General features: G+C 41.9%; 3 protein-coding genes across 5 annotated transcripts in view; 2 read left to right on the forward strand and 1 right to left on the reverse strand.

Moving 5' to 3' along the window:
* The window catches only part of ptgs1 (prostaglandin-endoperoxide synthase 1), a 30,943-nt gene extending 26,115 nt beyond the window's left edge, over positions 1-4,828 (forward strand). For both annotated transcript variants that reach the window (XM_063187480.1, XM_063187481.1), the window contains 3 exons: positions 142-428; positions 751-898; positions 2,560-4,828. In XM_063187480.1, the coding sequence (XP_063043550.1) occupies positions 142-428; positions 751-898; positions 2,560-2,912 (788 nt within the window). In that variant the 3' untranslated portion in view covers positions 2,913-4,828. The remainder of the gene's footprint in view (positions 1-141; positions 429-750; positions 899-2,559) is intronic.
* A 469-nt stretch (positions 4,829-5,297) lies between these two features.
* lrrc8ab (leucine rich repeat containing 8 VRAC subunit Ab) lies at positions 5,298-15,366 on the forward strand. The gene is made up of 3 exons (XM_063187479.1): positions 5,298-5,493; positions 9,086-11,204; positions 11,995-15,366. Exons 2-3 carry the CDS (start codon positions 9,093-9,095, stop codon positions 12,268-12,270), a joined length of 2,388 nt encoding a protein of 795 aa, XP_063043549.1. The 5' UTR covers positions 5,298-5,493; positions 9,086-9,092; the 3' UTR covers positions 12,271-15,366.
* Positions 15,367-15,871: 505 nt separating this feature from the next.
* Positions 15,872-25,465, reverse strand: zbtb26 (zinc finger and BTB domain containing 26). Of its 2 annotated transcripts, XM_063186999.1 has the most exons (3): positions 25,295-25,465; positions 18,158-19,362; positions 15,872-15,958 (listed from the first exon to the last, which is right to left on the reverse strand). In XM_063186999.1, exons 2-3 carry the CDS (start codon positions 19,352-19,354, stop codon positions 15,887-15,889), a joined length of 1,269 nt encoding a protein of 422 aa, XP_063043069.1. In that variant the 5' UTR covers positions 19,355-19,362; positions 25,295-25,465; the 3' UTR covers positions 15,872-15,886. The 2 variants fall into 2 exon arrangements, with proteins under 2 accessions (XP_063043069.1, XP_063043068.1); XM_063186998.1 differs by lacking the exon at positions 15,872-15,958 and having other exon boundaries at positions 16,884-19,362.
* Positions 25,466-26,712: the final 1,247 nt, after the last annotated feature.

The following is a 26,712-nucleotide window of genomic DNA, read 5'->3' on the forward strand; positions in this document are numbered from 1 at the left end:
CATGCTGGATCCACAGACATACATTTATTTAGGTTAACAGACACACGCGCACGCGCACGCACACACACACACACACACACACACACACACACACACACACACACACACACGATAGTAATATAATGTGCATTACTTTTGTAGGTGAAACTATCAGGATTGTGATTGAGGACTACGTCCAACATCTGAGCGGCTACCTCCTGCAGCTGAAGTTTGATCCAGAGCTGCTCTTCAACTCCCAGTTTCAGTATCAGAACCGCATCTCGTTGGAGTTTAACCACCTCTACCACTGGCACGCGCTCATGCCCGACAGCTTCATCATCGATGGAGATGACGTCCCTTACTCCCAGTTCATCTTCAACACCTCCCTGGTCACCCACTATGGGATAGAGAAGCTTGTTGATGCCTTCTCCCGTCAGCAAGCTGGACAGGTAGCCTGCAGCAGCCCTTTTGAAATCATTATTGAGTGCAATTGGCTCTTAGCAGCAGAAATCATAAAATTGGCACAGATATTGCATTGCTTAAAAATGTATATGTAAATGTAAAAGTGCTGCTGCAATTCTAAAATATACATAGAACCAAGTCATATGATTTTTCAACTTCCTATAAATACTACAAAATATTTCAGGCCTCTGTTTTCTCAGGTCTGTTTACTCCATTTTACATCTTGTTAATTTATTTGTCAAATTATTTATTATAATAAATATCATAGTTGCTTATGATCTATCCATTTATTTTATTTATTGAACACAGATAGGTGGTGGTAAAAACATTCACCCTGTGATAATTGGGGTGGCAGAGGACGTCATCCGGGAGTCCCGAGAGCTTCGTGTTCAGCCTTTCAACGAATACCGCAAGCGCTTCAACCTCAAGCCTTATGAGTCCTTCCTACAGTTAACTGGTAAGACAATGCCCTTGAGAACACTAAGCATATTGTAGTTTGTATTTAGTTGAATGCCTACACACAATTAGCCTACAACCGGCACATACTGTAGACTTGTCCACATTTCATGAAGCGGACAGGTGCCGAAACACATTTGTGTCCTAGATAGAACATTAGGCAATGAATGTTTTTAAATGTTAAGTGAGTGCAGTTTCTATTTTACACGCATTTAATGAACCACACTTAATTGACGTTATTTGGATGCACACAAATTGCCAGAATTATGAATGTATCAGAGGCTTGTGGAGAATTTTCTGAGAATTTTCTTGCAGTTCATGCCTAAACGCATGCTCTGCTTATTCTCAGTTAAAGCACAATACAGATTATACAATACAACATACAGTATGTTTATATAGCACAGTATCACAGTCAACTATGAAGTTGACTCAAAGTGCTTTCAAAATACACATACACATACTGTACATTCACGTGAGAATGTGCAGGCGCACACACACACACACACACACACACACACGACACACACACACACACACACACACACACACACACACACACACACACACACACACACACACACACACACACACACACACACACACACACAGAGTAACAATGGGGCACCTAAGTCACGCCCTCTACTTCCTGATTCATGGGGCAATAAGTTGCAAAAAATTGAGTGGAAGAGAACGAGGTGAGTCGTGGTGGATTTGTGGTGCGTAGGTGCAGGTCCAAGGTTTGGATTTGTGTCGAAAAACCACTCATTTCAAGCCCAGTAATTATTTTTTGACTACCCATGCCCCATGAACCAGGAAGTAGAGGGTGTGACTTAGGTGCCCCATAATCATCTATGATACTTAATAATAGATTACAATAGTTTTCCCCCTTCTTTCCAACAGTTACAAAGTGTGTTTTCCAACACATGGATATGTGTTGTCCAATGTCCAATGTTCAAGCTCTTGGGAGAGCAGCGTTTGCTGACTGCTGACTACTGCATATTGATCTGGCAGCCCTAAAAGGGGGGGTGTGCCTTATCTGTAACATAAGTTTCCAGTATGTCTTCCAGCTGTTGCCATTCTCAGCTTCTGTGCCATAAGCAAAGTGAATCGGCTTTTGTGACCAACTTATTGGGACAAAAGTAAAGTAGAAAAAGTGGCTTCTCAAACATTTTTAAGAAGTATAAATAAGGTGATATTGCATCTGCTGGGCTATTATAATGAACCTTATTGCTTTTCTATCCATAATGTACCACTCATATTAGTTTTACAACATGGACAGTCCATGCTGAAAATAATTAACACACAGGTCTCAGAACTGCAGACACTTTTATCACCTAATTGCACCAACTTCAGCTTGCACCGGATGCAACATGGGGCAAAGGTTTCGGAGAACAGTCACAAGTCAACTCTGCCTGCTGTATTGTCAGGATGTTGCTGCACGTGATCCACATTTGGCATTATGCTGCCTCAGTAAAACATGCAGTGTTCATTCAACACAGAGTTGATTTATCATCTTCTAAATCGTATTTGGTATTTCTCTGTTGAATTGACTCTGCATTTTTACTGTGCATTTGTATTGCTGTCTTCACTGGGTGAAGTGATTTTTAATGTTATATTTTTACAGGTAAAAAGTTATCATTTGTTTTCACAATTTGTTTTCAGAAAATGAAGAGATGGCACAGGAGTTGGAGGAAATGTATGGGGACATTGACGCTCTTGAGTTTTATCCCGGTCTCTTGCTGGAGAAGACTCGACCGGGCGCGATATTTGGAGAAAGCATGGTTGAGATGGGAGCGCCGTTTTCCCTAAAGGGCCTTATGGGAAACCCCATATGCTCGCCAGAGTACTGGAAACCAAGCACGTTTGGGGGCCAAACAGGTTTTAACCTGGTGAACTCTGCAACACTCGAAAGGCTGGTTTGCTTAAACACCAAGTGGTGCCCATACGTAGCTTTCAGAGTCCCCTACGAATCACAAAGGGAAGAAAAGTCGTCATTTTCAAAAAATGAACTCTAGTTTTAATTCAGACAGTGTTGCACATATGTAGCAGTGTCTTTGGCAGCACAGCACTAGTAGCAATATCAAAATTCACATTTTTAAAGTTTTTTGTTTGTTTTTGTTTTTGTTATGTTCATGTCATCATCATGATAAAAACACAAACATAAAGTATGACTGGAAGTATTATTGTATTCGCCAAATGAGGTCCCCAGTAGGATTCACTAGGGTTATAGTTTTTGGCGAACAGGTGGATTCAAATGCAAACTGGAGAGATTTCTGTCATCAGGCAAAAGAAGATGAAAAGACACCATCAACAGCTGTGTGGCTCCAAGTTACAAAAACTGTCAAAATAGAAAACTTGCTTGAAGAGGTAGAAAACCCAATGCTTGACAGATACTGGCAACTATCATCATTCAAAGTAGTGTGTAGTGTGTCCATAGCAAGGGAGTGCCCATGCTGCCTTATGTGCTCATTCCAATCTGTTGGTATGGAAAACCCTGGCTGAAGTGTTTACCTACGTTTTGAGTCCCAGAAAAGGGAAGAAGGGTAGGAGACATGCTATTAGACAAACGGAAGTTTGTTTACAGATCCACTATGTCGATATCAGATGCGAAACTAGCTTTCCATCAAGCTTTAGATAGCATTTTAAATAGTTCAGATCAACAAGAAATTGAAAAGATGTCTCCCAGACTATATCTCGCATGTGATATAGTCCGACGATGGCTAGACTACCCAATGGCTGCTATTATTTCACAAGCATGCATAATATCCATACCATGTGGGCAAGTCGTTCTTTGTCCATTTATTCTTTCCTCTGACCTGTGGCATCTTGCCTCAGTGTCTCCCCACCTCTGTGGACAAAAGAAAATAAACTTTTTCCACTGTCTGCTAGCTCAGAGCACCATTTTGTAAGCATTCCCCCATTGAACACCTCAACTGCAAATGAGAGAATGAACTTTTTTTCCAAGACCTTTAATAAATACTTTGATTATGACGTCAAGCCTTTCATCACAAGGAAAAGACAGACGAACAATTATTGACTTGTACTCTCTACACTCAGCAGCAGTCTATCTTGGGGCCATTAACCTTGTTGGCCAATCAGTTTAATATTACCAAATGTTAACTGACATAAATGTTGACCAGTCGCAGTTACAGTCACACAGTTGGCAGTTATTCTGACGGTTTCAGGACAACACCACACCAGACGTCTGCCTTGTCTGATTTGACTGTTATTATTCAGCCAGTATTATCATGTGTAACAGACGGACATTACTGCTCCACCTGTCATCAAAGTTAGTGATTCTACTCATCATGAAATTTGTTAGGGCTTAAACAGTATGAGATGATGCAATAAACAGGCGATGTATTAGTGTCATATCCTGCAGAAGATTTGTTAATGCTAAAGGCCAACATTCAATGTATAAAGTCAGACATCTATCAACATTTCAGGATTCTCCATGCACATTGTACAGTATGGTACTGTCAGGATTCCTACGTCACAGTAAATATTGTAGTGTTCATTCAGCAGTTTGAGTGTTAAATATCACACTTCAAGTGTTGGTCTTACTGTGTGTGCTGAAATAACACTGAAAGATTTACTGTGAGTGTACTCTCACCTTAAGCAGTGTCTCAGATCTGTTGCACTTGTCTCCTTTCAAGCCTCTCACACCTCATGTTGGCCGATCACCTTTTTTACATTCACACTGTCGCCACAAATATTTCTACTCTCTCATGCTTATTGTCTGCCTCTTGTTGACTAAAACCTGGCATAGCTTTCTTGCAGTCTTCACCGTTTGCTTCTAACTCATTTTTGTTTCCCGTTTCTTTGTAGTTTGTTTGATTTATCAATCTATTGGGTTTTTTTGTATTTTCAAATTTAGTTTTTATAGCCTATATAGGCCTATTTTGTATTTTCATTTTGTGACCCACCAACAATCCTCTTGGTTTTATGTGTCTTTTAATAAATGAATGCTGTTTTAAAAAAAAGTCTTGTCAGTGCCTCATTTGGCTTTTTTTTCTAACTCTTTTTTCTGACCCCAGAACATTTAAATGTGTGGATGTCTGTCATGTCTGTCTCCATGTCTTTCTTGGGCTCCAAGCTTTCATCATTGCATGCTATTATTATATTATTATCATGATAATCTTGTTCGACATCTTGATCTACACTCTACAGTGACTCCAGTGAATTATATTATTATTGTAAATGAAATATCTGTGCCATCTTGTATAATCCATCTTTTTATAGGTCAGTGGCGGGGCCACAGGGGTATGACTGATAGTTTACGTCGAGCACTTACTCCACAGCACGCGGTGGCGGTATTAAACCGCTTATTACACGTGAACAGCAAGTGTGTTTGTCTCGTTTCTCATCCTGCTGCTGCTGCTGCCACTACTGCTGCTGTACCGGGTTGGAAGGGGAACCTTCGCTCAACATGGTAGGGGACGGGAATAACAAACAAATCCAAGAGATCCCCCGGCAATCAACCAGGCGATTCTGGCCCTGTGGTGGCAGGGGTCTCAGACATATTTGTAGAGAATAGAGCTCGCACAGACCCGAATAAAGTGGCGACAGGCACTGAAGGGCTAACACCACTGCAGGGTAAGTGGAATTAAGATGCTAACAAACCCCAATGTTACATGGTCAGCGACGTTGTTTTTTTAAACAGTGGTTAATGTGTTTGTTTATCTGTCTTTGCCAACAAATGCATTCTCTGGTGTTTCGTGAAACTGTTGTAACCACATAAATATGTTCTTTAAATTCTGCATGAATTCAGTTCAGACAAAGCAAGGGTAAGCTAATGCGCAAGGATGGGTTTGTTCGGGGCAAGCAGTCCAACCAGGTTTATGGTGCAGCAGTGGTAAGGTTGTAAATCGGTCGCCTATCTCCGATGTGGGACGGTTCATTTCTAATGTCAGATCAGATTGTAAATGTCGTGTGGATTGTCTTATTTGGGGATGAAACGGTGGCGCTGAAGCCTTTTGTTTTTATTCTTCATTCCACGGACTGGCCAATTTAGCCTGCTTCCACATTAAAAAAAACTGTTTAAATCGTGTATTGCCAGCCGCAATATGTGATTGGAGGCACTTTGTTGAAGTCAGAGGTCACCAATGAAATGCAGTTTTTAGATGACAAAAATAATCCCCTATGAAGAAAGCCCCCCGTATGTTTATGTTTTAGCGTCGACCACTGCCGTTGGCGTCACCGATACTGCTGGGCTGGCAGTAGGCTACACCGAAATTCTTCATCTCGTTTGTGTATTTGGCACAACATCACAACGCAGGTTGCAGAGGCATCGTGTATTTTATGTATCTGGACAGTCAAGGTTTGTCATAGCTATGCGGTTAGGGCAGCATTTGGTGATTCATAATCTGCGTCTTCTGTTCTGGTGGAGCGTTGGCGCACGTCGAAGCGCGCATATTGACATGGCCGCTAGGGGGCGGCTGTACGCAAACAGCTGTCGTGACGTCGGATTTACAGTAGCTGCGTGCCCTTCTAACAGGAGCCTCTGTGCTTCTAACCAGTCTGGAAATGGTCGACCCCCGTCAGTGATTCATTCTGCTAAAAGTAATGTGCGCGCATAAGGGAATGTATGTAAAATGCCACCCTTTGACATCTGACAACCAGGCTCAAACATCCACCACCAACCGGTCAAATGCCGGTGAGACTTAACTGCCACTTTGAGCCACGGGAGTGTGTGTTTAGTAGTAAGATGAATCCACAGGCCATTTTGTCTGGTGATGAAATAAATAGGAGCCCCGCTGACAACTTAGCAAATGTAACGGATGTGCAGCTTGTGTTCAAACCAGTGTCACTGACCCCAGGACTACTTCCAATGCCAGTTACTTCTGGAAAACAAAGTACAGTAAATGTATCATACCAAATTGGTGTCCAGCAAGGATATTTATCACATCAGATGAAAATGTTCTTGCATACACTGTAACAAATAGCCGTTAATTTAGGGCAATTCTGCAACAGCATTCTACTGTTTTTTGAAAAAAAACAGACAACTACTGTGAAAATACTACTTTGAGTCAAGTATTGAGCATAAACAGTAAGTACTGCACAATAGCAGCATTGGTCGTTGTGGAAGCAACCAAAATATTTTAGGCAGCACCATTGAAACCCCATCATCCTCCACTTGTCCGTGATCGCCATCAAGCTGCAATAGCCTACCACCTGAAGAACTTAAGTCATTCTCACTGGTTAAATATTCTCTGATACTAACAAGCATTAAACAATTTCTAAGGAAACTACAATAGCCTACTTAAAAAGTGTTTGATGCAGCACATTATGATGATTTTCATCACTATGATTTTGATATGAAAGTGTGAATGGCTGAAACATTTTAAGAATTTGAACACTCTTGCAACAAGCAGCCCCACCTAAACCAATCTGCTAATCAGTGCCTGGCCTCACCTGAGTAGGGCTGTTATGCCATTATTCAATTACGGGCGTCACCTGCCAAGGGCCTGATGACTCTGGTCACATGGTACTCTTGCACCTGTATATAAATCTGGACTATCAACACTTCAGTTGCTTGCCTGCCTGCTGGCTGGCCTGCATGGCACAGCATAACACTTGCTTGCCTACAAGCTTGCTTACATGCTTGCATACTTTCCTCTTTGTGAAAGCTTGCTGTATGTGGCATCATTTGTGGCATTGTTGCATATAATGTGCCTGCTGCAAATTAGGCATTGCTTTGAGAGCTAGCTTGTAGTGCTGCTTGTTTGCTGTGCTACTTGGTGCAAATTATTTTTTAAAGACTGACCAATGCTATATTCATCATTGGCTCATCAAGAGATACAGTAAAAAGCCCACCTCGCACACTATCATTGTAACATAGCACTGCGTACTCTGAAATTTTATTCATGCCCAAACTTTCAAAGGACCACCGCAAACCATTTTCTCAATACAGCATAGCGCCATAGTATCATGCTCAAGGCACTCCAGTCATGGTGAACGATGGGAGGGTGGGGTGGTAACATGGCCAGGGTACCACAGTTATGGAGAATGATGGATGGGGTGGGAAGTTGCCATGGCCATATTCATGAATACAACTATGACCCAGTATTTGCCTGTCATCACACAGTACAATTCAACTTTTTAACTGAAATGTACTGTTATTTTACTTATACTACTGCATAAATATTGTAGAGCACTTTTAGTTTAACAATACTAATACTGTGAACGTTCTGTAGAGTACTGTTATTTAACAGTTCAATTGCTGCTGAAAATTTTTTATATACTGTGATACATTAAACAGCAATGAGCTGTATTTGATTTTTGGTGTGAAATAACAGTAGAATTACAGGTAAATATAATTGCCAGTAACTGCCGTTATTTTGCAGGGAAATTTTCTTAGAGTGTAGGCATGATGTGTCCAACCTTCAGTTCATGACGATTCTACACTGTAACTCATTGGTCATCAACCTTTTTATGCCCGAGTTCCCCAACCTCTGCTTAGATGGCAAGCAAGATCTCGTGAAAAGTTGACAGAAATAAAAATCCAATCAATACCGTTTCACGCCGAGGCTTTCAATTTAGCCTTATTTTAGTTTAATAAGAGTATTATCAGTATCAACTAGTAATTGTAGTGCTATGGGAGTCAATGTGATGGCTATGGTGTCTGAACATAGTCATGTAGGCTACTGTTGGCCTGAATATAAGACGACCCTGAATATAAGTTGACCCCCCCCACACACACACATACACTTTAATTTTATTCAGAAGTTTTCCGTTGGATTAACAAAACCGAACGCGACAAATAAGCTGGTTGACAAGTTGAGACTGCAACTTCTTTCTCTCCTGTGATGTCCTTCAGCACCACGTTACCACTTAGACGTCTGATTACCTTTCATTACGTGCCGAGGATAAAACTCTCGCCATTATTCTGTGTTGTTGCGCTGCTGGATGTATCGCCAAATAATTTAGATAAAGTCAGAACATTATTTTGCCAATATTATGTATCCCCCCCAGTGGAAAAAGCAGAATTGGCATACAGGTATCCTCAGAAGATTGGGGCAAGTCTGACATGACTTAAATGTCATGAAGCACTTAAAACCAGTAGCAGTCTGACAAAGTTGAACAAAATTGTGGCCTTGATTAGATTAGGTGTAGTAACTAACAATTAATAATAAACTAATAATGTAATAATAATAATAAACTAATAATCTATTTCTTTTTTTTTCAGGTAAATCATGATACCCATCACAGAGCTGCGTTATTTCGTAGACACCCAACCGACGTACCGCATCCTGAAGCCATGGTGGGACGTGTTCACGGACTACATCTCCGTGGTGATGCTCATGATCGCCGTGTTTGGCGGCACGTTGCAGGTCACGCAGGACAAGATGATCTGCTTGCCCTGCAAGTGGGTGGTCAACAAGACCTGCAAGAAGTTCTTCAACGCCACCTTGGGGGCACCTTACCTCGCAGAGCCCAAAGGTATTCAGTACAACCTCGACCGCCATCAGTACAACTTTGTGGATGCCGTGTGCTACGAAAACAAACTCCACTGGTTCGCAAAGTACTTCCCGTACCTGGTGTTGCTGCACACTCTCATTTTCCTGGCATGCAGCAACTTCTGGTTCAAGTTCCCGTGGACGAGCTCCAAACTCGAACACTTTGTGTCCATCCTGTTGAAGTGCTTTGACTCTCCGTGGACCACCCGAGCACTCTCTGAGACAGTGGTTGAAGAGAGCGACCCTAAAGCGCTTGGGAAAATGAACGGATCATTGGATAAAAAGGCCTCTTGCCTCAGTGATGATGTTGAGGCATCCGCCCCTATGATTCCGCCCATGTCTCGTTTGGAGCAAGGCATAGTGGACCACACAGAGACCGGGGTGCTGGACAAGAAAGAGGGCGAACAGGCCAAAGCTCTATTTGAGAAGGTGAAAAAGTTTCGAATACATGTGGAAGAAGGAGACATCGTGTACAGACTGTACATTCGGCAGACCACAGTCAAAGTTATCAAGTTCATTATTATTATTTGCTACACAGGCTTTTACGTACACAACATTCAGTTCCACGTTGATTGCACTGTGGATATCGAGAATCTAACAGGCTATCGAATGTACCATTGCACGCACCCACTTGCCACACTCTTCAAAATCCTGGCTTGCTTTTATATAAGCCTTGTCGTGGTGTATGGCATTATCTGCATGTACACGCTTGGCTGGATGCTCCGTCGCTCTCTCAAGAAGTATTCCTTTGAGTCCATTAGGGAGGAAAGCAGCTATAGCGACATACCTGACGTGAAAAATGACTTTGCCTTCATGCTTCACATGATAGACCAGTATGATCCTCTTTACTCTAAAAGATTTGCAGTTTTCCTCTCAGAAGTTAGCGAAAACAAACTGAGGCAGCTGAATTTGAATAACGAGTGGACACTGGACAAACTGAGGCAACGCATCACAAAGAATGCCCAGGAGAAGCTGGAACTCCATCTCTTTATGCTGGGTGGCATCCCAGACACCGTATTTGACTTGAATGAGCTGGAGGTCTTGAAACTTGAATTAATCCCTGATGTCACCATACCCCCAATCATTGCTCAACTCACAAACCTGAGGGAGATGTGGCTCTATCACACGCCTGCCAGGATAGAGGCACCTGCTCTCGCCTTTCTGCGCGAGAACCTAAAGACCCTACACATCAAATTCACAGACATCAAGGAGATCCCACTCTGGATCTACAGCTTAAAGAACCTTTGCGAGTTGCATCTCACAGGGAACCTGAGCTCGGATAACAACCGCTACATTGTCATTGACGGACTGCGCGAGCTGAAGAGGCTCAAGATTTTACGACTGAAGAGTAACCTCACCAAGTTACCGCAGGTGGTGACAGATGTTGGGGTGCACCTGCTGAAGCTCTCGGTGAACAACGAGGGCACAAAGCTGATGGTGCTGAACAGCCTTAAGAAGATGGTGAACCTGTCCGAGCTGGAGCTTGTGCGCTGCGATCTGGAACGCATCCCACACTCCATTTTCAGCCTTCACAACCTCCAAGAAATCGACCTGAAGGACAACAACTTGAAGACCATCGAGGAGATCATCAGCTTCCAGCATCTCCACCGCCTTGTCTGTCTCAAACTCTGGTACAATCAGATTGCCTACATCCCCATACAGATCGGCACCCTGACAAATCTGGAGAGGCTGCATCTGAATCGGAATAAAATTGAAAAAATACCGAGCCAACTCTTCTTCTGCCGCAAGCTGAGGTATCTCGACCTCAGTCACAACAATCTCACTTGTATACCAGCTGACATCGGGTTCTTACAAAATCTTCAGCACTTGGCTGTCTCTTCAAATAGGGTAAGAATATTCTCTATTATGCGGTATATCCGGTGTGGACAAACTAATGCCTGGAGAAGTTGAATAAAAGTAAAAATCAAATGAAAATTATGAAATTAACCTAACATGTAATATTACGTATATTAGTCGCATGGTTTCAGATCTGGGAGTGTGACATGCTTATTTATAGCTTTCTACCTTCATCAGACAGTGTAGCTACTACGTACCTGTCTGGTTTTCCGATATGAAACAGAATCACTCTTTCATCAGACACTGGTTAGGAACTGGTGCTTTTCAGTTTGCATTAGCCAATTTGAAGCTGAGTTTTGGAGGCTTAGTTGTTTAGTATGCCACCAACAAACAGAGATTTTTTCTCCCCTGGGGATTAATAAAGTTACTCTTACTCTTACTTACCGCTGTTAAGTGATATATCCTAAAATCATAATCCCAAGATCACAGCCCCATCACTCCGCGACGTGCACAGACATTTTGGGAGGCAAGTGCTCGAGAGGGGACAGGGGGCATTTGGAACTTCCGGGTGCCTCACTAGACTATATATGATATAATATGATATTATATGATATTATATCATAGAAAAGTATGGTATATTAGCCTACGTTTTAATCGTCAAGCATTCTTATGATCATGTCAACATTGACCTCAGTACATTATTTAAACAAAAACAAAGAATTTCTAGAAAAATAACAGACTTTCAAAAGGGCATTTATTGTCCAGTAGGGCAAAGGGTCCCTATCTGTACATGCCTATGCCATCACTAATCCTCTAACACTTTTTTGCCTCTCCTCCTCAGATTGAAACCCTTCCCCCGGAGCTGTTCCAGTGTAAAAAGATGCGCACACTGAACCTGGGGAATAACTACCTGCAGGCGCTGCCATCCCGCTTCGGTGAACTCACAAGCCTCATGCAGCTGGAGCTGAGAGGCAACCGGCTTGAAGTCCTCCCCGTGGAGCTGGGAGAGTGCCACCTGCTGAGACGGAGTGGGATAACCGTGGAGGACGATCTCTTCAACACCTTGCCCACAGAGGTGAAGGAAAAACTGTGGCGCACAGACAAAGAACCGTCATAAAGGTGATACATGTGCAGAGCTGCCAGAAAGTACAAATAAAAGTCAAATCCCTTCCACGTTTTCCCTCCAACACTGGTGACTTCACTGAGTGGTTGATCCAGAACCATGGAATTCAGAGTTGTGTGAAGTCTGTTGGTGACATGATTTTACATAGATTCAAATAATACTAGCTAACAGCTGTCTGTTCACGAGAAACCACACAGAACCACCACACAGAACCATTACATAGCAAGCAAAGATGAAGTAGAAATGAATTACATTTGCCTTTTCCGCACTTTCTGTGTTCTACGCCTTCTTCCTGGAACTATTAGTGGAACTATATCAATTGCGATTTATGAATGAAAGGGTCCATGAGCTGCCATTGTTGTGTAAAAAATGGAACACAGATGTCAATTGGATTAGCCTAACTCCCACTTCCATGGCTCTGGGTAGATCTATCTATGTGTCTTGAAGTCTAGTTATGATCAGATGATAATGAGCTGGTTGGTTGGAAACGTTGCAGTTTTTACTGTCTAAACTAGTTTTACTTACCTTTGTACTCTGTACTGTCAGTATGAACATTTCTACCTTAACTTTAGCAATAGAGTTGGAAAATATTAATTAGACTATAGTCTTACATTTTTATATATAATCTTGGTCATTTTTTATGCAGTGTGGTGTTTCCAATTCTGAGTGGACAACTTTACTGCAGACATAGACCAACCAGTTTGACTATGCAGGTGCCATACTTGTGGCCATAAAGTGAAGTTAACTTATCTCATTAAATATTATATGCTGATTTTCTTTTCCTTTTTTAAACATGCCAAGAAAAAAAGTTTGTGATTAAGGTATGGCATGGTCCATGAAGTTAATTTAAGCCAAGACCCATACATTCAAAAAGAACTGCATTAATAATATCTCAGGATATATATAAAGCACTACCGTACAGTGCATATAACTGTATAAACTGTTTATCACCTTGAACAAATATCTCTTGTTGAACTGCTGTAATATTAATAACTTATATATGCACCTCCTCTACAACACGTTTACACTGTTTGATAAATGCAAACCAATTCCGAAAATTCACTTTTAAATGGCATACATTATTTTGAGAAATGTCAACTTAATCATAGACAACTGCAGACTGTGACAGTGAAGTGAAGTAATTGTCAATTTGTCAAATACTTTTTCTTTTTTTTTCATTAGGTTGTCTATTTTTGGATCTGAGTGATCTTTAGAATCTCCTGTGTTCAACTAACTAAATACATGTACTTTCATAATTTATTTATTATAATTTATTTCTAATATTTAGATTTTTCAGTAGGTAACAATCCCTCTTGACTAACTCAAGAGGTCATGTAAGCATTTGTAGGCTGAGTTTGTTTTTAACATTGTGTTAATTCCACCGTGGCACTTTAAGATCGCTTGAAATTGCTGCAGTGACTGGAATCATTGCAGTATGTTAGAAGGCAATTTATGAACTACTTTTGCACATCCTTCCTCCCCTTAAGGCATGGGTGGGTGTAACGGAGGCCAACTAGCAGAGTGTGGCATGGAACGTTAGTAAACATCCCTCTCGAAGCCTCATTCAGTATCAATAGCGCTGAGCTATCGGACTGGTCCTTAAGCCCAGCAGTATCATGCTGTGTCTCCCATGTCCAACTTGAGGTGGCAAGTTCAAGCCCTGAGTGGCAGACTGTGCAGCAACACTTCAGTTACATTGGTGCCATTGACCTGGAATGGGAGTGAGATTTTGGGCCTTAAGTGTAACAGAGGCCAACTAACAGAGAGCGGCCTGGAAGGTTAGCAAACCTCCCCCTGAAGCCTCACACAGTATCGGTAGCGCTGAGCTATCGGAGTGGTACTTTAGCTCAGCAGTATCGTGCTGTGCCTCCCATGCCGAACTGGACTGTTGACTGGGGAGTTCGAGCCCCGAGTGGCAGACTGCACAAGAATACCTCAGTTACATGGGCAAACTAAGGCCGAAATGTGGCCCTCTGCTCTGTTTCATGCAATCCGCCATGAAGTCAACAGAAAAGTTAAATGTTGACTGAACATAAGGGAAGTTATTACATTAACCCAAAATTAGATATTATATCAATCACACAGCTTAGTTTCAGAACTGGTTTGCAAGCTCATCAAAAAGTGGAGCACAGCAGACAGCTAGAAGGATATACAAACGTGGCCACTCTTTCACTAGACACTGGTTGTCAAAGAGTGCTCTTCAATTTGCATTTGCTCCTGGAAAGCTACAGTAGTTCGTCAGAATGTGGCCAGCAAAAGGTTTGCCCACCCCTGCAGTAAGACATTTCTAACGGGGGCCCAAATTGTGCACTGGTGCCCCCTGCTGTCAAATCTACTTAGAATTGAGAATTGCACCTGAAATTACTATTATACAGCAATAAGAGTGCTTACTTTGGGCCATAATGTACATTGAGAATGCTTGTTATTCTTTTAGGATCATTAGCATTATTGGTTGTTTGGTAATTAACATTACATGGGGGTACAGAACTGAGATTGATTGTGTTTTTATGGCATTTGTATTCAAGAGTCGGTGTGGATTTTTTAAATTTCCTGATGCACTGGATGCTCTCTCTGGACTCTCTATCCTCATTTCATCCGTATTTTCAAGACATTTCTGAAAACAATTTAAGCTGATTTACTGTTTGCAGCTGTTTATTTATGTTTTACAACACTGTGAAACCTGAAACTTAGTTTTGGAATACATTACCTTTTTTATTAACAGTATGGTGTATTTTCTATGCGTTGTCATGTCGTGACTGAATTTCCTCGCCAATGTTCAGTTACGAGTCCGTAGAAACTTTTGGAAGCAGTGTTAGAGCAGACATGGATCAAATGGAGTTTAAAATAGTTATTTTCAGAATATTTGCTGCCACAGTTGTATGTTGTGTTGAGAAGTATGGATATTTATCATATTGTGTAAATCTTATTTCCCCCTATGCTCATGTGTATAAATGTACCTTGTCTTATATTACCTTTACTCATACAGTATGAGTACATGATAACATTTAAAAAAATCCACTGTATTCAATGCATCTGACTGGAAAAAAATAAAACTTGATGAATTGCACACTTTGTATTGTTAACTGACATACCTGGAAATGAGCTGTGTGTTCTTGGTAACTAAAGTGCATTCAGGAAGCTAGTGCAACACCGTTTGACGTTTTGTTCAGCATTATGTAACTTGATTCAATTGATGATGTACTGTAAGTGGATCTCCACTCACCAAATTACATTAGAATGATATGAATGGGTCAGTAAGAGCACAGGGCAGACATTTCTTGCATTCATAGACATTTAATATTTATAGATAGACACAGGTGAGATTCTTGAAGCACTGTGGATCATGATATTGGGCTATGCCTTTCGTCGAAGAGCATAGTCCTCAAGGAATCCGACGGGAGGTGGACAAAGGGGCCAATTGTCCCGGGGCCCAGGGAGAGGGTGGGAGGGGGTGGGGAAGAATTAGGCCCTCATTACAGTGTTTGTATTGAGAGGGGGTCTTTTCAGATGACTTTGTCCCAGGCCTGGCCAAGCGGTCCTGCTCCTCCAAAACTGCCCATTGTATGTAATAGTTAAACAGGCAGTGGCAGTCATCACTTAGTCCATCTTCTTAGTCCTCCATCGCCTGGCTGAATGTGCTTTGAAATAGTGGCGCAAACTCAATATACCACCAGACTATCAACTAGAGGTGTCAAAAATAAAAGTAAATTCATGGTGTTAGTACAACACAAGCACATTATATTACATAGCTTTTACATCATTTACTCCATTGTACCTAATGAGATATATACTGTTCCTGAAAAACACTAAAAACCTAACCAGGACCCACTACAAACTTGATCCAACCACAGCAATCAGCTGTCAGAAGTACACAGGTCTACTGGTTACTCAGGTAAGTTGCCTGTGTTGGAAGGAAACTGTTTCTTTTTGTTACTTTTACTTTTGACACCTCTGCTGTCAACATACGGCAGTGTTTAGGGAGATACAATACGTTGACCAGCATTGAAGGTCACTGAATAGTGCTCAGTGTCTGTTGCTTCAACAATGGAAACTGAAACATTCATTCATTTTCACCAGCTAGTCTTTCATTTAAATAAATTTATTACAATGGAAGTTAGCAGAATCCTTTTCCCAAATAGCACACAGATAGAAAAGTCCTTTGAGAGAGATAGAGAGAGAGTGACAGGGAGTAAGAAGCAGCTACAGATGACTTTCTCTGATGAAGGCATAATTGTGGTTGTGTTGTTTTCAGCACAAAAGTTTTATGACAGAGCTTCACACAATTAGAACTATTAGTTTACTACTTTAAAAATGGTGATATAAAAACATCACTGCGTATAACTTATGATGTGTTGGGTGAAATCGCATCAAGGCTGTAAAGCACTGCAAATAAAAGGTCAAATGTTTTGACCAGGAGAGAAAAACATTGTAAGCTGGGAATAAAGGGGGGAATTTCAAACAAATGAATATATTTGGTATGGCAACAGTTTGCTTTCAAAACGGCATTGGTTCGCTCAGTTCTGCTACGCATGAGCTCTACTTGCACATCATTTTTGAAGGAACTTGTCTGGTGGTTACTCCAAATATCTTGGACAAACAACTATAGAGGTATTGTATAATACTAAATACTATATAGCAGGGGTGGGGAACTTTTTTTTATTCAAGGGGCCACTTAAAATTTTATAAAGTCCTCCAACGGTCTTACTATAAACACAAACCAGGATTTCCCCCCTGCACTTTAGGCCTGTATTGAAGGTGATCACCTTTACAACAGACCCCATCCAATGTAATTCTTAGATTGATTTACAAAATATGTCATATTTTATGTGAAACTACATAACATTAAAATTATATTGGGGGGCGGATAGGGCTGAACATTTTTTAGAAAAAAATTGAAATTGCGATTTCTCTAACAGATATTGAGATTTCTATTTCCTCCACGATTTTTTGCCCGGGGCTCTGTTTCTCATCCTCCACAACAGTTGGTGACCTGTGAGTGACCTGTTCACTCACAGAATGGAGCTTTCTGATTGGTAGCTGACACAGAGCCATTCTACCAGAGCTATAAATGTTGTTTTCTACACCACGCAGCAGAGCATACATGTGTACAATTATTGACGAAACAAAACATGGATCATGTTAGCAGCACGGTTTTTCTGGCTGAAGATCCCAAAATCGGGTTGTCTGAGGTCGTGATTTTCGGTCTAAAACGATAGATCGTTCAGCCCTAGGGCCAGATGAGAGATAGGTTCCCCACCCATACCCTGGTATATAGGCAGACACACTCAGTGTTAAGAATGGAGTTCTGTGGGGGCCATACCACCACTTCTAGGACTAAGCCTATTATTTACACTGCAGATATTTCTGGCCAATCATAAGCCTTCCTGGTAGATAGAACAAGTATTGCAGCCTCAGCATTGACAACTCCATTTATCCTAAAACAAATAAATGAACAGTTTCCTAGTTTTCTGCATTCTTTCCCTTCTGCCTGACAATTTTGCATAGTACTGTCTTTTTCCAACACCATAGACCACATGGGTGTTCCTGAAGTAACAAGTCAATATGCAGTGATCAGGCTACAGAAACTGTCATTCCAATCTCATTCCACTCAAGAACATTTCAAATGTGCCCATGCCCATCATCACCAAACACTCTTAATACCGGATTTTACAAACTGGATCATCACTACCAGGATGTTGGTCTGTGGCGACAACCAAAAAGCAGTAATGCCCCCATGTTATAACTAGACTGCATATTGTCCGTTTTCCAAGACTAAATGGTCTAGCTGTGCATTTTCAGTGTTGGGATCCTGCAGTCCACTGTACTCCAGCTCTTGCATGCAGCCTTCATTGGCGTTGTCAAAGCTGTTCTTGCCATGCACCTGTTTGAGGTGCTTCCTGAGCACCGGTTTGTGTGCAAAGACCATCTCGCAGTAGTTGCAGCGGTGTGGCTTGTCGCCGCTGTGCAGGTTGAGATGGTCTAGCAGGGAGCACTTCTGTGTGAAGTTCTTCCCGCAGATCTTGCACTGGAACGGCTTGATGCCTGCGTGGACGCGCATGTGCCTGTGGAGGTTGCCCTTCTGCGTGAAGGTTTTGCCGCAGAGCACGCACATGAAGAGTTTGTGCATCTTAAGGTGGTTGGCGTAGTTCTCCAGCTGCCGGAAGACGCGGGAGCACTTGGGGCACTGGTGGTACCACTGCATGCTCTTCTCAGAGGCGCGCGCGTGTCCTCCGCCCCACACCCGGGCCGACTCCCCAGGCAGGGGACTCGTGGAGTACTCAGGCATGTGCACCAGTGACGCCTCTGAAGAGTCACCCATGCGGTTCTCCACGGTGGAGTTAATGAGGGAGTGCTGTGGCTCAGGGGAGTTCAGAGGGGGCGGATGGGAGACTCGCTCACAACGCATGCTGTTGTTGTCCACCATGCGTTCACTAACGGACTCCACTTTAATGACGGCTAAAGGACTGTGTCTAGATTCATCAGAGGGTCTGCTGTGGCTTTTCACTCTGGCTGGCGCTGGAGGCAACATGTGATCTGCGACGATACTAGTGTTCTCCTCCTCCACCACCTCAGCCTCTTCTTGGTGCTCTACCATCTGTTGCCTCACCTCTGCTGATGGACCACGCTGATGCTGCTGTCTGTTTTTGCTCGAAGGTTCTTGCAAGGCGCGCTCGTCCTTCACTTGGCGCGGTTTGATGAACTTGGTAAGCGCTTGAGTGCACTGTTCCACGATGTGCCCCATTTGCAGGAAGCTCGCCACCGTCAGGTAGTTCACCAGCTCCAGCTCTGGGAACTCCAGAAGCCCCGTGTAGCAGGATAGCAGAACCTTCTGGCCCACCGCCGCGTCCTGCAGAGTGTTGATCTGGATCTCCGCCTCGGAATCCTGGAGGAAGAACTGGTCGCGGAGGAAAGGGGACCCGGCAGCAAACACCACTTTGTGGCCTGGCACCTCCAGGTCGTTGATGCGGACCAGCACGTCGCAGAAGCGCCTCTGGCTGCGCAGGGCCTCCATCTTCTGCAACATGGACTGGCCGAAGTTGTCGAAGCGGAACTGGAGGATCACCTGCTTCTCAGCCATAGCCACACCTGGAAAGTCAAGTCAAGTGTACTTTATTGTCAAAAATCTAGTAACAAGGTTAGCACAAAAGTTTAAACTGCATTTGATCAGTCTCCAATGTGCAGTAAAACTATAAATAATAAATAAGACATTAACAATATTCACACACACACACGCACACACACATACACACTGTGCGGTAAAATGTGGAGAGGTCAGACAACAGGCCCCTGTTATAGGCCTAAGTCTATTGTTACCATACCAGCAACGACCAAGCGGTAATGTATTAGGCCCTATACCAGTGTTTCCCAACCAGGGGTACGTGTACCACTAGGGGTACGTGAGCACACCTCAGGGGGTACTTGGAAAATAACAAATGTAATGTAGTAATAACAAATATATGTAATGTAGTTATATTGGGATAGAGGAACAGATATAGAGCATGAGTGAGAGGGGTACTCATCATATGACAAAATTGCTTTGGGGGTATGCATGATAAAAAAGGTTGGGAAACACTGCCCTATACTACTAATCTCGTAGTAGTGTAGAACTATAGGTAAGTTTTTCCCATGGTTGGATTCCATTGCGTTCCATTGGTGGAATCATGGGGCTACATGTGGCTACACAGGGGTAATAAGGTATTTATTAAGGTGATGTAGTGTGTTATTATATTATAATTATACAGACGTGGACACACGTTGAGCTCAGCTAATTACAACAAAACGCAATAGCCAGGCATTTAACAACCAACAATCTTCAGTTACATTTTGCACCACCAAGCAATTTCTTCTCTTTTTTGTTTGTCTACAGGCTACAGCTGTGTGGGCTAGGCTACATGACAACACTTGCATTGAAGTGGAAGATTTTTACTAGCCTACATTAGAATAATGAAGACAAACTCAAATGGCAAGGTTAATATGGATAATCAAAGATGTGTTTGACAGTGACACTATCCCGAATCTGACAGCTGCACACTTCCGTGCGAAATGTTTACAAGACGCAGGCGCACGAAGTGATTGAGTGCGACTTTTTTCGCCTGTTAATCCGACTAATTTAGTGACCAACAAACCACGCGGTTGCCTACACACTGTAATCACGCAGCACATAGAATGAAATCGCCTGCATGTGGCGTGAATCACAAACATCTGGGAGACTCACTGCACGCATGAGTTCCGATTGATGAAAACAGTGCAGTGCGACGTTGTAGATTTGTCCCGAACAAGTAACGTCCAGTGTGGCACAGTGCGACAGCCGTCTAAGTGACAAATTACTAACGACAACGTGTCATAAACAATGATTCCCTGATCACATCTTAAATGCGTCAGAGAAGCTTTCGTTGGACCGTGCGCATAGTAGTCTACTTGCCAGGATAGGGGACCCGGAAATGTTTGGTACCCCAAAGTTTTTTGATGGAAATGTATAGTATAGGTCCCCAGTACATAGAAACTGCCGGATGCTACTTTGTAAATGTTGAGCAATTTTTTTTATTAGCATAATTAGCATAAATTAACATAATCGCCTTTATGGCCTTATTACAGGATCAGTTTGACCAATCTACACAATCTTGGTGTGGTTTTGGGGGTTTTGGAGGATGCTGAATTCATTTGTGACATATTTAAATGCCTGTCAGATTCAAAATGCCTCTTAATGTCAAGGGTAGACACATTTTATGCCTTTATCAGCTGATTTTGGCAACGTTTTTGGGTAATTTACATACCATAAACCTTACTTATTTCAATTATTTCTACCCATGGCCCTACCATATGAAGTAGATGAGCTACATCTATTGCCAAAGACATAGAATTAAGGTAGAGACTTGAGGTGCTGTAGTACAGCGGATGTGGAAAGTGAGTGAGGTCCTTATTTTCAGGTGTTTATTTTATGCAATCATATATGAAACATTTCATAGTTTGTGCTAACTTCAGTTAGGTATTTTAGTTTGAGGATCACTTGTTTTTTTTCTCACTTTTTTTTTGGCGGGGGGGGGCACTATTGCATGTGTATTTTTATCAGCATAATTAGCATAAATTAACATAAGCGCCCTTATGGCCTTATTACATGATCAGTTTGGCCAATCTACTCAATCCTGGTGTGGTTTTGGGGGTTCTGGAGGATGCTGAAGTCACTAGTGACTTTTATAAAATGCCTGCCAGGTTCACAATTCCAGTCCATATCAAGGGGGGGGGACTTGGTAAGCTGATTTGGCAATATATTTGGTGAAATACACACCTATTTTTCACCAAATGTAGAGAATAGAATGAATAGATAATAGATGATAATGCAGGTCAAGTGCCATTCAAAATGGGCAAAGCCACTGTACAGAAAAAATGTAATCACAATAAGAGAAAAAGCAAATTAAACTAAGAGAAGAAAATAACAATAAACAACGTAATTATAGTAATATAATTTCTTAGAGCATATATTACAAATTTTATTGGAACACCATGTAACAAGGGTGCAATGATGGGACATTGTTCTCTATCAAAGGGGTATGACCTAAACCAAGAGAGTAAAGGTAAAGCCCCTTTGATGCCTACATATGATACGTAGACAATCAATTACAACAGTAAGAACACAAACAACACAATTACTCACAACTTGGGCTGGTTGCTATGCTAGCCAGCATCCGTAACTATGACACTGTTTACATAAACGTAGCTTCTCTACAGCGCCACCATCATCATCGCCATCATCATCATTGTCACTCTCTTCATCTGTTATGGTCTCACCATGATCCCCTTGATTCTTGTAACCTGTTGTTATTGGTTAGGTATATTGCAACGTGTAAGGATGAGGTGAGGAAAGCTGAGAAGAAATCAATACGCTGGACAATGGTAGACTTGTTGCCCTTCCTTAGGCATCCATTTTCATCTCTGATTGAAACTGGCACAGGATTCAGCTCATAGTCAAAGACTGTAGACAACTTTACTTGGTTCATGCCATCAGCAGTTGAGCAAACCATGCATATATGATCTTTCTTTCAACTTTAAACCCTTTTTGTCTTTATTTTCATTGTCACAACTTATTTTGAGGTTGTTGTATGAAATCCCACCGGGTCTTGTCTTTGTCCAATTTCCACTGCATCTTGCACATTGACCTTTACAACTGTCACCTGCCCACTGATAATGTGGTGGAGGGTTGTGGAGTCTGTGGTGAGTGAGTTAGAGTTTTCTCATAACATTGTCCCTCCTCATCCGCTTTGTGTATCTTGGGCTTCATGGTTTTATCCAGTGCTTCTGTATCCATCTCACTCAATGAGTGGGACAAATGGGAACTGAAAGAATGCTTCATCCAGCTGAATGGTGTTCTCACCACGATGTTTCAGCATCTCCTGGACCCCTGACCAATGGAGAGAATCCACCACCATCCCCATCCTGAAGAAGTCAACTGCTAAAGATCTCCATAACTACAGACCAGTGGCATTATCATCTGTGCTGTGCAAGTGTATGGAGAGATTGACGTGTGGCCTTCTTTTCTCTATGGTGTCAGACCAGCTGTATCCACACCAGTTCACCTACAGGGAATGCCGGTGTGGAGAATGTAAGCCTCTCACTTCTGGACACAGTAGCCAGGAACCTGGACTCAATACACCCACACACCAGGATCCTGTTCACAGACATCTCCTCTGCATTCAACACTGTGCATATTGACACACTCCTCCAGCAGCTCTCCAACCTTCAGCTCCATCCAGCACTTACCCAGTGTATTAAATATTTTTTGCTGGACAGACCACAGCAAGTATTTTTCAATGGGGTAAATATGCTCATGACATTGACTTGGTGGCACATATGTCTGTCCCTGATGCTCCAAATCGCTACCTGGAGGTAGTTGACAACCAGCGCCAAACTTTTGTAGAACTTTCCTTTGAGCTGAATGTCTCAAAGACAAAGGAGCTGGGGGCAGAGACAAGACATCAACTCTGTTCCAGCCACTCTCCATCCAAGGGCAGACAGTGGAGTAAGTGGAAGTTTTTAGGCACCTAGGCACCGAAATGGACACCTCCCTGTCTTTCTCACAGCACATGGACTTGATATTTGAAAAACCTACTTCACCTACTCAGTAAACTCCGGACATTTCAAGTCAGCAAGGACATATAGTTATTAGAACATTCCTACCTAGATACTCACTTAAGAGCCTTGGCATGAGCTACAGTAACATACAGGATTTTTAAAAATGAAGCTGTACATGATTGTCTGTCAGATCAAATGGCGTGATCCACAACAATGATCAGTCATACAGAGACCTGGGATGATGCAGACCCTCCTGTCATTCATTTGCTCATTCGGTCATATGATTAATTTAATGGCCTGGAGGAGCTCATAGGGACTGCATATGGAGGTATGACCTCAATCTTAAATCAGGCCTGGCTCATGGACCGGCTAGGTGATTGCTTCATCACCCCAGCGTTCATAGCTCACAGAATTGGCTCTTTCAACAACATTGTCTTCAACATGTGCTACCAGATGCTTCTGGTCAGCACCCTAATGCAAGTTGGATCACACCTGCTTGTTATGAAGAAGAGACCATAACAGATGAAGACAATGACGATGATGATGATGGCTCTGTAGAGAAGCTATGTATACAGTGTCATAGTTACGGATGCTGGCTAGCATAGCAACCAGCCCAAGTTGTGAGTAATTGTGTTGTATGTGTTCTTACTGTTGTAATTGATATATGTCTACGTATCATATGCAGGCATCAAAGGGGCTTTACCTTTACTCTCTTGGTTTAGGTCATACTTCTTTGATAGAGAACAATTTCCCATCATTGCACCCTTGTTACATGGTGTTCCAATAAAATTTGTAATGTATGCTCTAAGAAATTATATTGCTATAATTACGTTGTTTATTGTTATTTTATTCTTTTAGTTTAATTAGCTTTTTCTCTTATTGTGATAAAAAAAAATCTGTACAGTGGCTTTGCACATTTTGAATAGCACTTGACCTGCATTATCATCTATTATCTTTTCATTCTATTTTCTACATTTGGTGAAAAATAGGTGTGTATTTCACCAAATATATTGCCAAATCAGCTTATCAAGTTCCCTCCTTGATATGGACTGGAATTGTGAACCTGGCAGGCATTTTATAAAAGTCACTAGTGACTTCAGCATCCTCCAAAACCCCAAAAACCACACCAGGATTGAGTAGATTGGCCAAACTGATCATGTAATAAGGCCATAAGGGCGCTTATGCTAATGTATGCTAATTATGCTGATAAAAAATACACATGCAATAGTGCCCCCCCCCCAAAAAAAAAAGTGAGAAAAAAAACAAGTGATCCTCAAACTAAAATACCTAACTGAAGTTAGCACAAACTATGAAATGTTTCATATATGATTGCATAAAATAAACACCTGAAAATAAGGACCTTACTCACTTTCCACATCCGCTGTACTACAGCACCTCAAGTCTCTACCTTAATTCTATGTCTTTGGCAATAGATGTAGCTCATCTACTTCATATGGTAGGGCCATGGGTAGAAATAATTGAAATAAGTAAGGTTTATGGTATGTAAATTACCCAAAAACGTTGCCAAAATCAGCTGATAAAGGCATAAAATGTGTCTACCCTTGACATTAAGAGGCATTTTGAATCTGACAGGCATTTGAAAATGTCACAAATGAATTCAGCATCCTCCAAAACCCCCAAAACCACACCAAGATTGTGTAGATTGGTCAAACTGATCCTGTAATAAGGCCATAAAGGCGATTATGTTAATTTATGCTAATTATGCTAATAAAAAAAATTGCTCAACATTTACAAAGTAGCATCCGGCAGTTTCTATGTACTGGGGACCTATACTATACATTTCCATCAAAAAACTTTGGGGTACCGAACATTTCCGGGTTCACTATAGGGCCCTATGGGCTGGCAAGTAGACTATAGGTCTAGACTCATCACAGCCGCACGGTTAGGCTATTGAAGAATTCTGTGCGCAAGCACCATCGATCGAACCTACCTCGCTATCGCCGATACAGCCTCTGTTAAAAATTTAATCAACAGCAAAACGATACAATCTTCGATTGTTTCTGTTCAAATTCCCAAATGACAGGCATTGGCGAAATCTAAAAGCCAGGAGGAGACGCTTAACGATGAAATGAATGGGCATCAGTGATCTACGGGGAAAACATGCCAAACATGGCGGAGTTATAACCGGAGGTTTTCTTCTTCTATGGCGTTTAGTGGCAAGCCTCCATCCTCCTCTGTTGCATCGCCGCCACCTCCAGTACCAAACATACAATTACAAACACCTATACATTCATTTAAAAAGTCTATTAGGCCTAATTCTATGACACACACTTGCACACACTCCAATGCCATTGGCAATATTGGGATTTGCTGCAGTTTTGACATTCAAAAGCTGCAGTTTTGACATTCAAAAGAGCAATCTAGAAAATAGGTCTAAGAAAGTAATAATAAATCAAAGTTGTCTTGTCAGTGTTTTATGCTGAACCAATTATGATGGAGTCAAAATGCTACTACACTACTCAACCAGGAATTAGGCTAAAATATGATTCAAGAACAAATATAGCTGCAAGCAGCAATGCGGGGCCAAGCAGTAAACTTGCCCAAGTTGCCACTGCAACAAAATTAACTGCAGCGCCCCCTTTAGGCCAAATCTCACCAATGTTGGTGTGCAATCTTTGGAGGGGAAGGTGATCATGTGAACCAAGTTTAGTTTGAACAGAGACATTAGAATAGAGGAGAATCTTCAGTCTGATTGGTTGCGATTGTAGCCAGTTAGCTTTGCAGTTCCTGGGTGTCCACTAGGTGGCGAACGCTGGCAAGTGGAAACAGAGTCGAAAATGTATGGAATGAAAAAGGGAGCCCATAGGGTTAGGCTAAATGCAAAATAATTGCTACTGCAATTTCCAGTCACAAATGTCATCAACAAAATATTCTTGGTAAGAATTATGGGTGGTGTTATATATAGGTATGTATTGTAATGTACATTTTTTAGGTGTTTGGTTTTCCAGCAGGGCTGAAGATTTCGACTTGTACTCGCTAGCATTCCGCTAATGTTTATGGGTTTGGGCTCATGAATTGAGCTCTGTGACCCAGTACATAATAATCTAGTTGCCAAAAAAACGAGACGATACTTAAATGAGGCATTATTATTCCTAGCTTCGAACTGAATATTAATATTTCAGGGCAAAGCATTATACAACGAGACAAACATTGTAATAGTGGAAAACTCCATTGACACCAATTCATTTTTCACTTGGTTTTGGGTTAGAGTTAGACAGTTGTGGCTACTAGTGGCTAGTTCCGTGAGTGAACCCCCTCTGGTTTGAATCCGAGATATAAGCTGACGAGATATAAGCTGACTTCCTGTTATGCAGCTTTTCAGACACGTTTGATTGGCTGTCATGGCCA

Source organism: Engraulis encrasicolus, chromosome 21, assembly GCF_034702125.1.
Source record: "Engraulis encrasicolus isolate BLACKSEA-1 chromosome 21, IST_EnEncr_1.0, whole genome shotgun sequence".
Taxonomy (NCBI): Eukaryota; Metazoa; Chordata; class Actinopteri; order Clupeiformes; family Engraulidae; genus Engraulis; species Engraulis encrasicolus.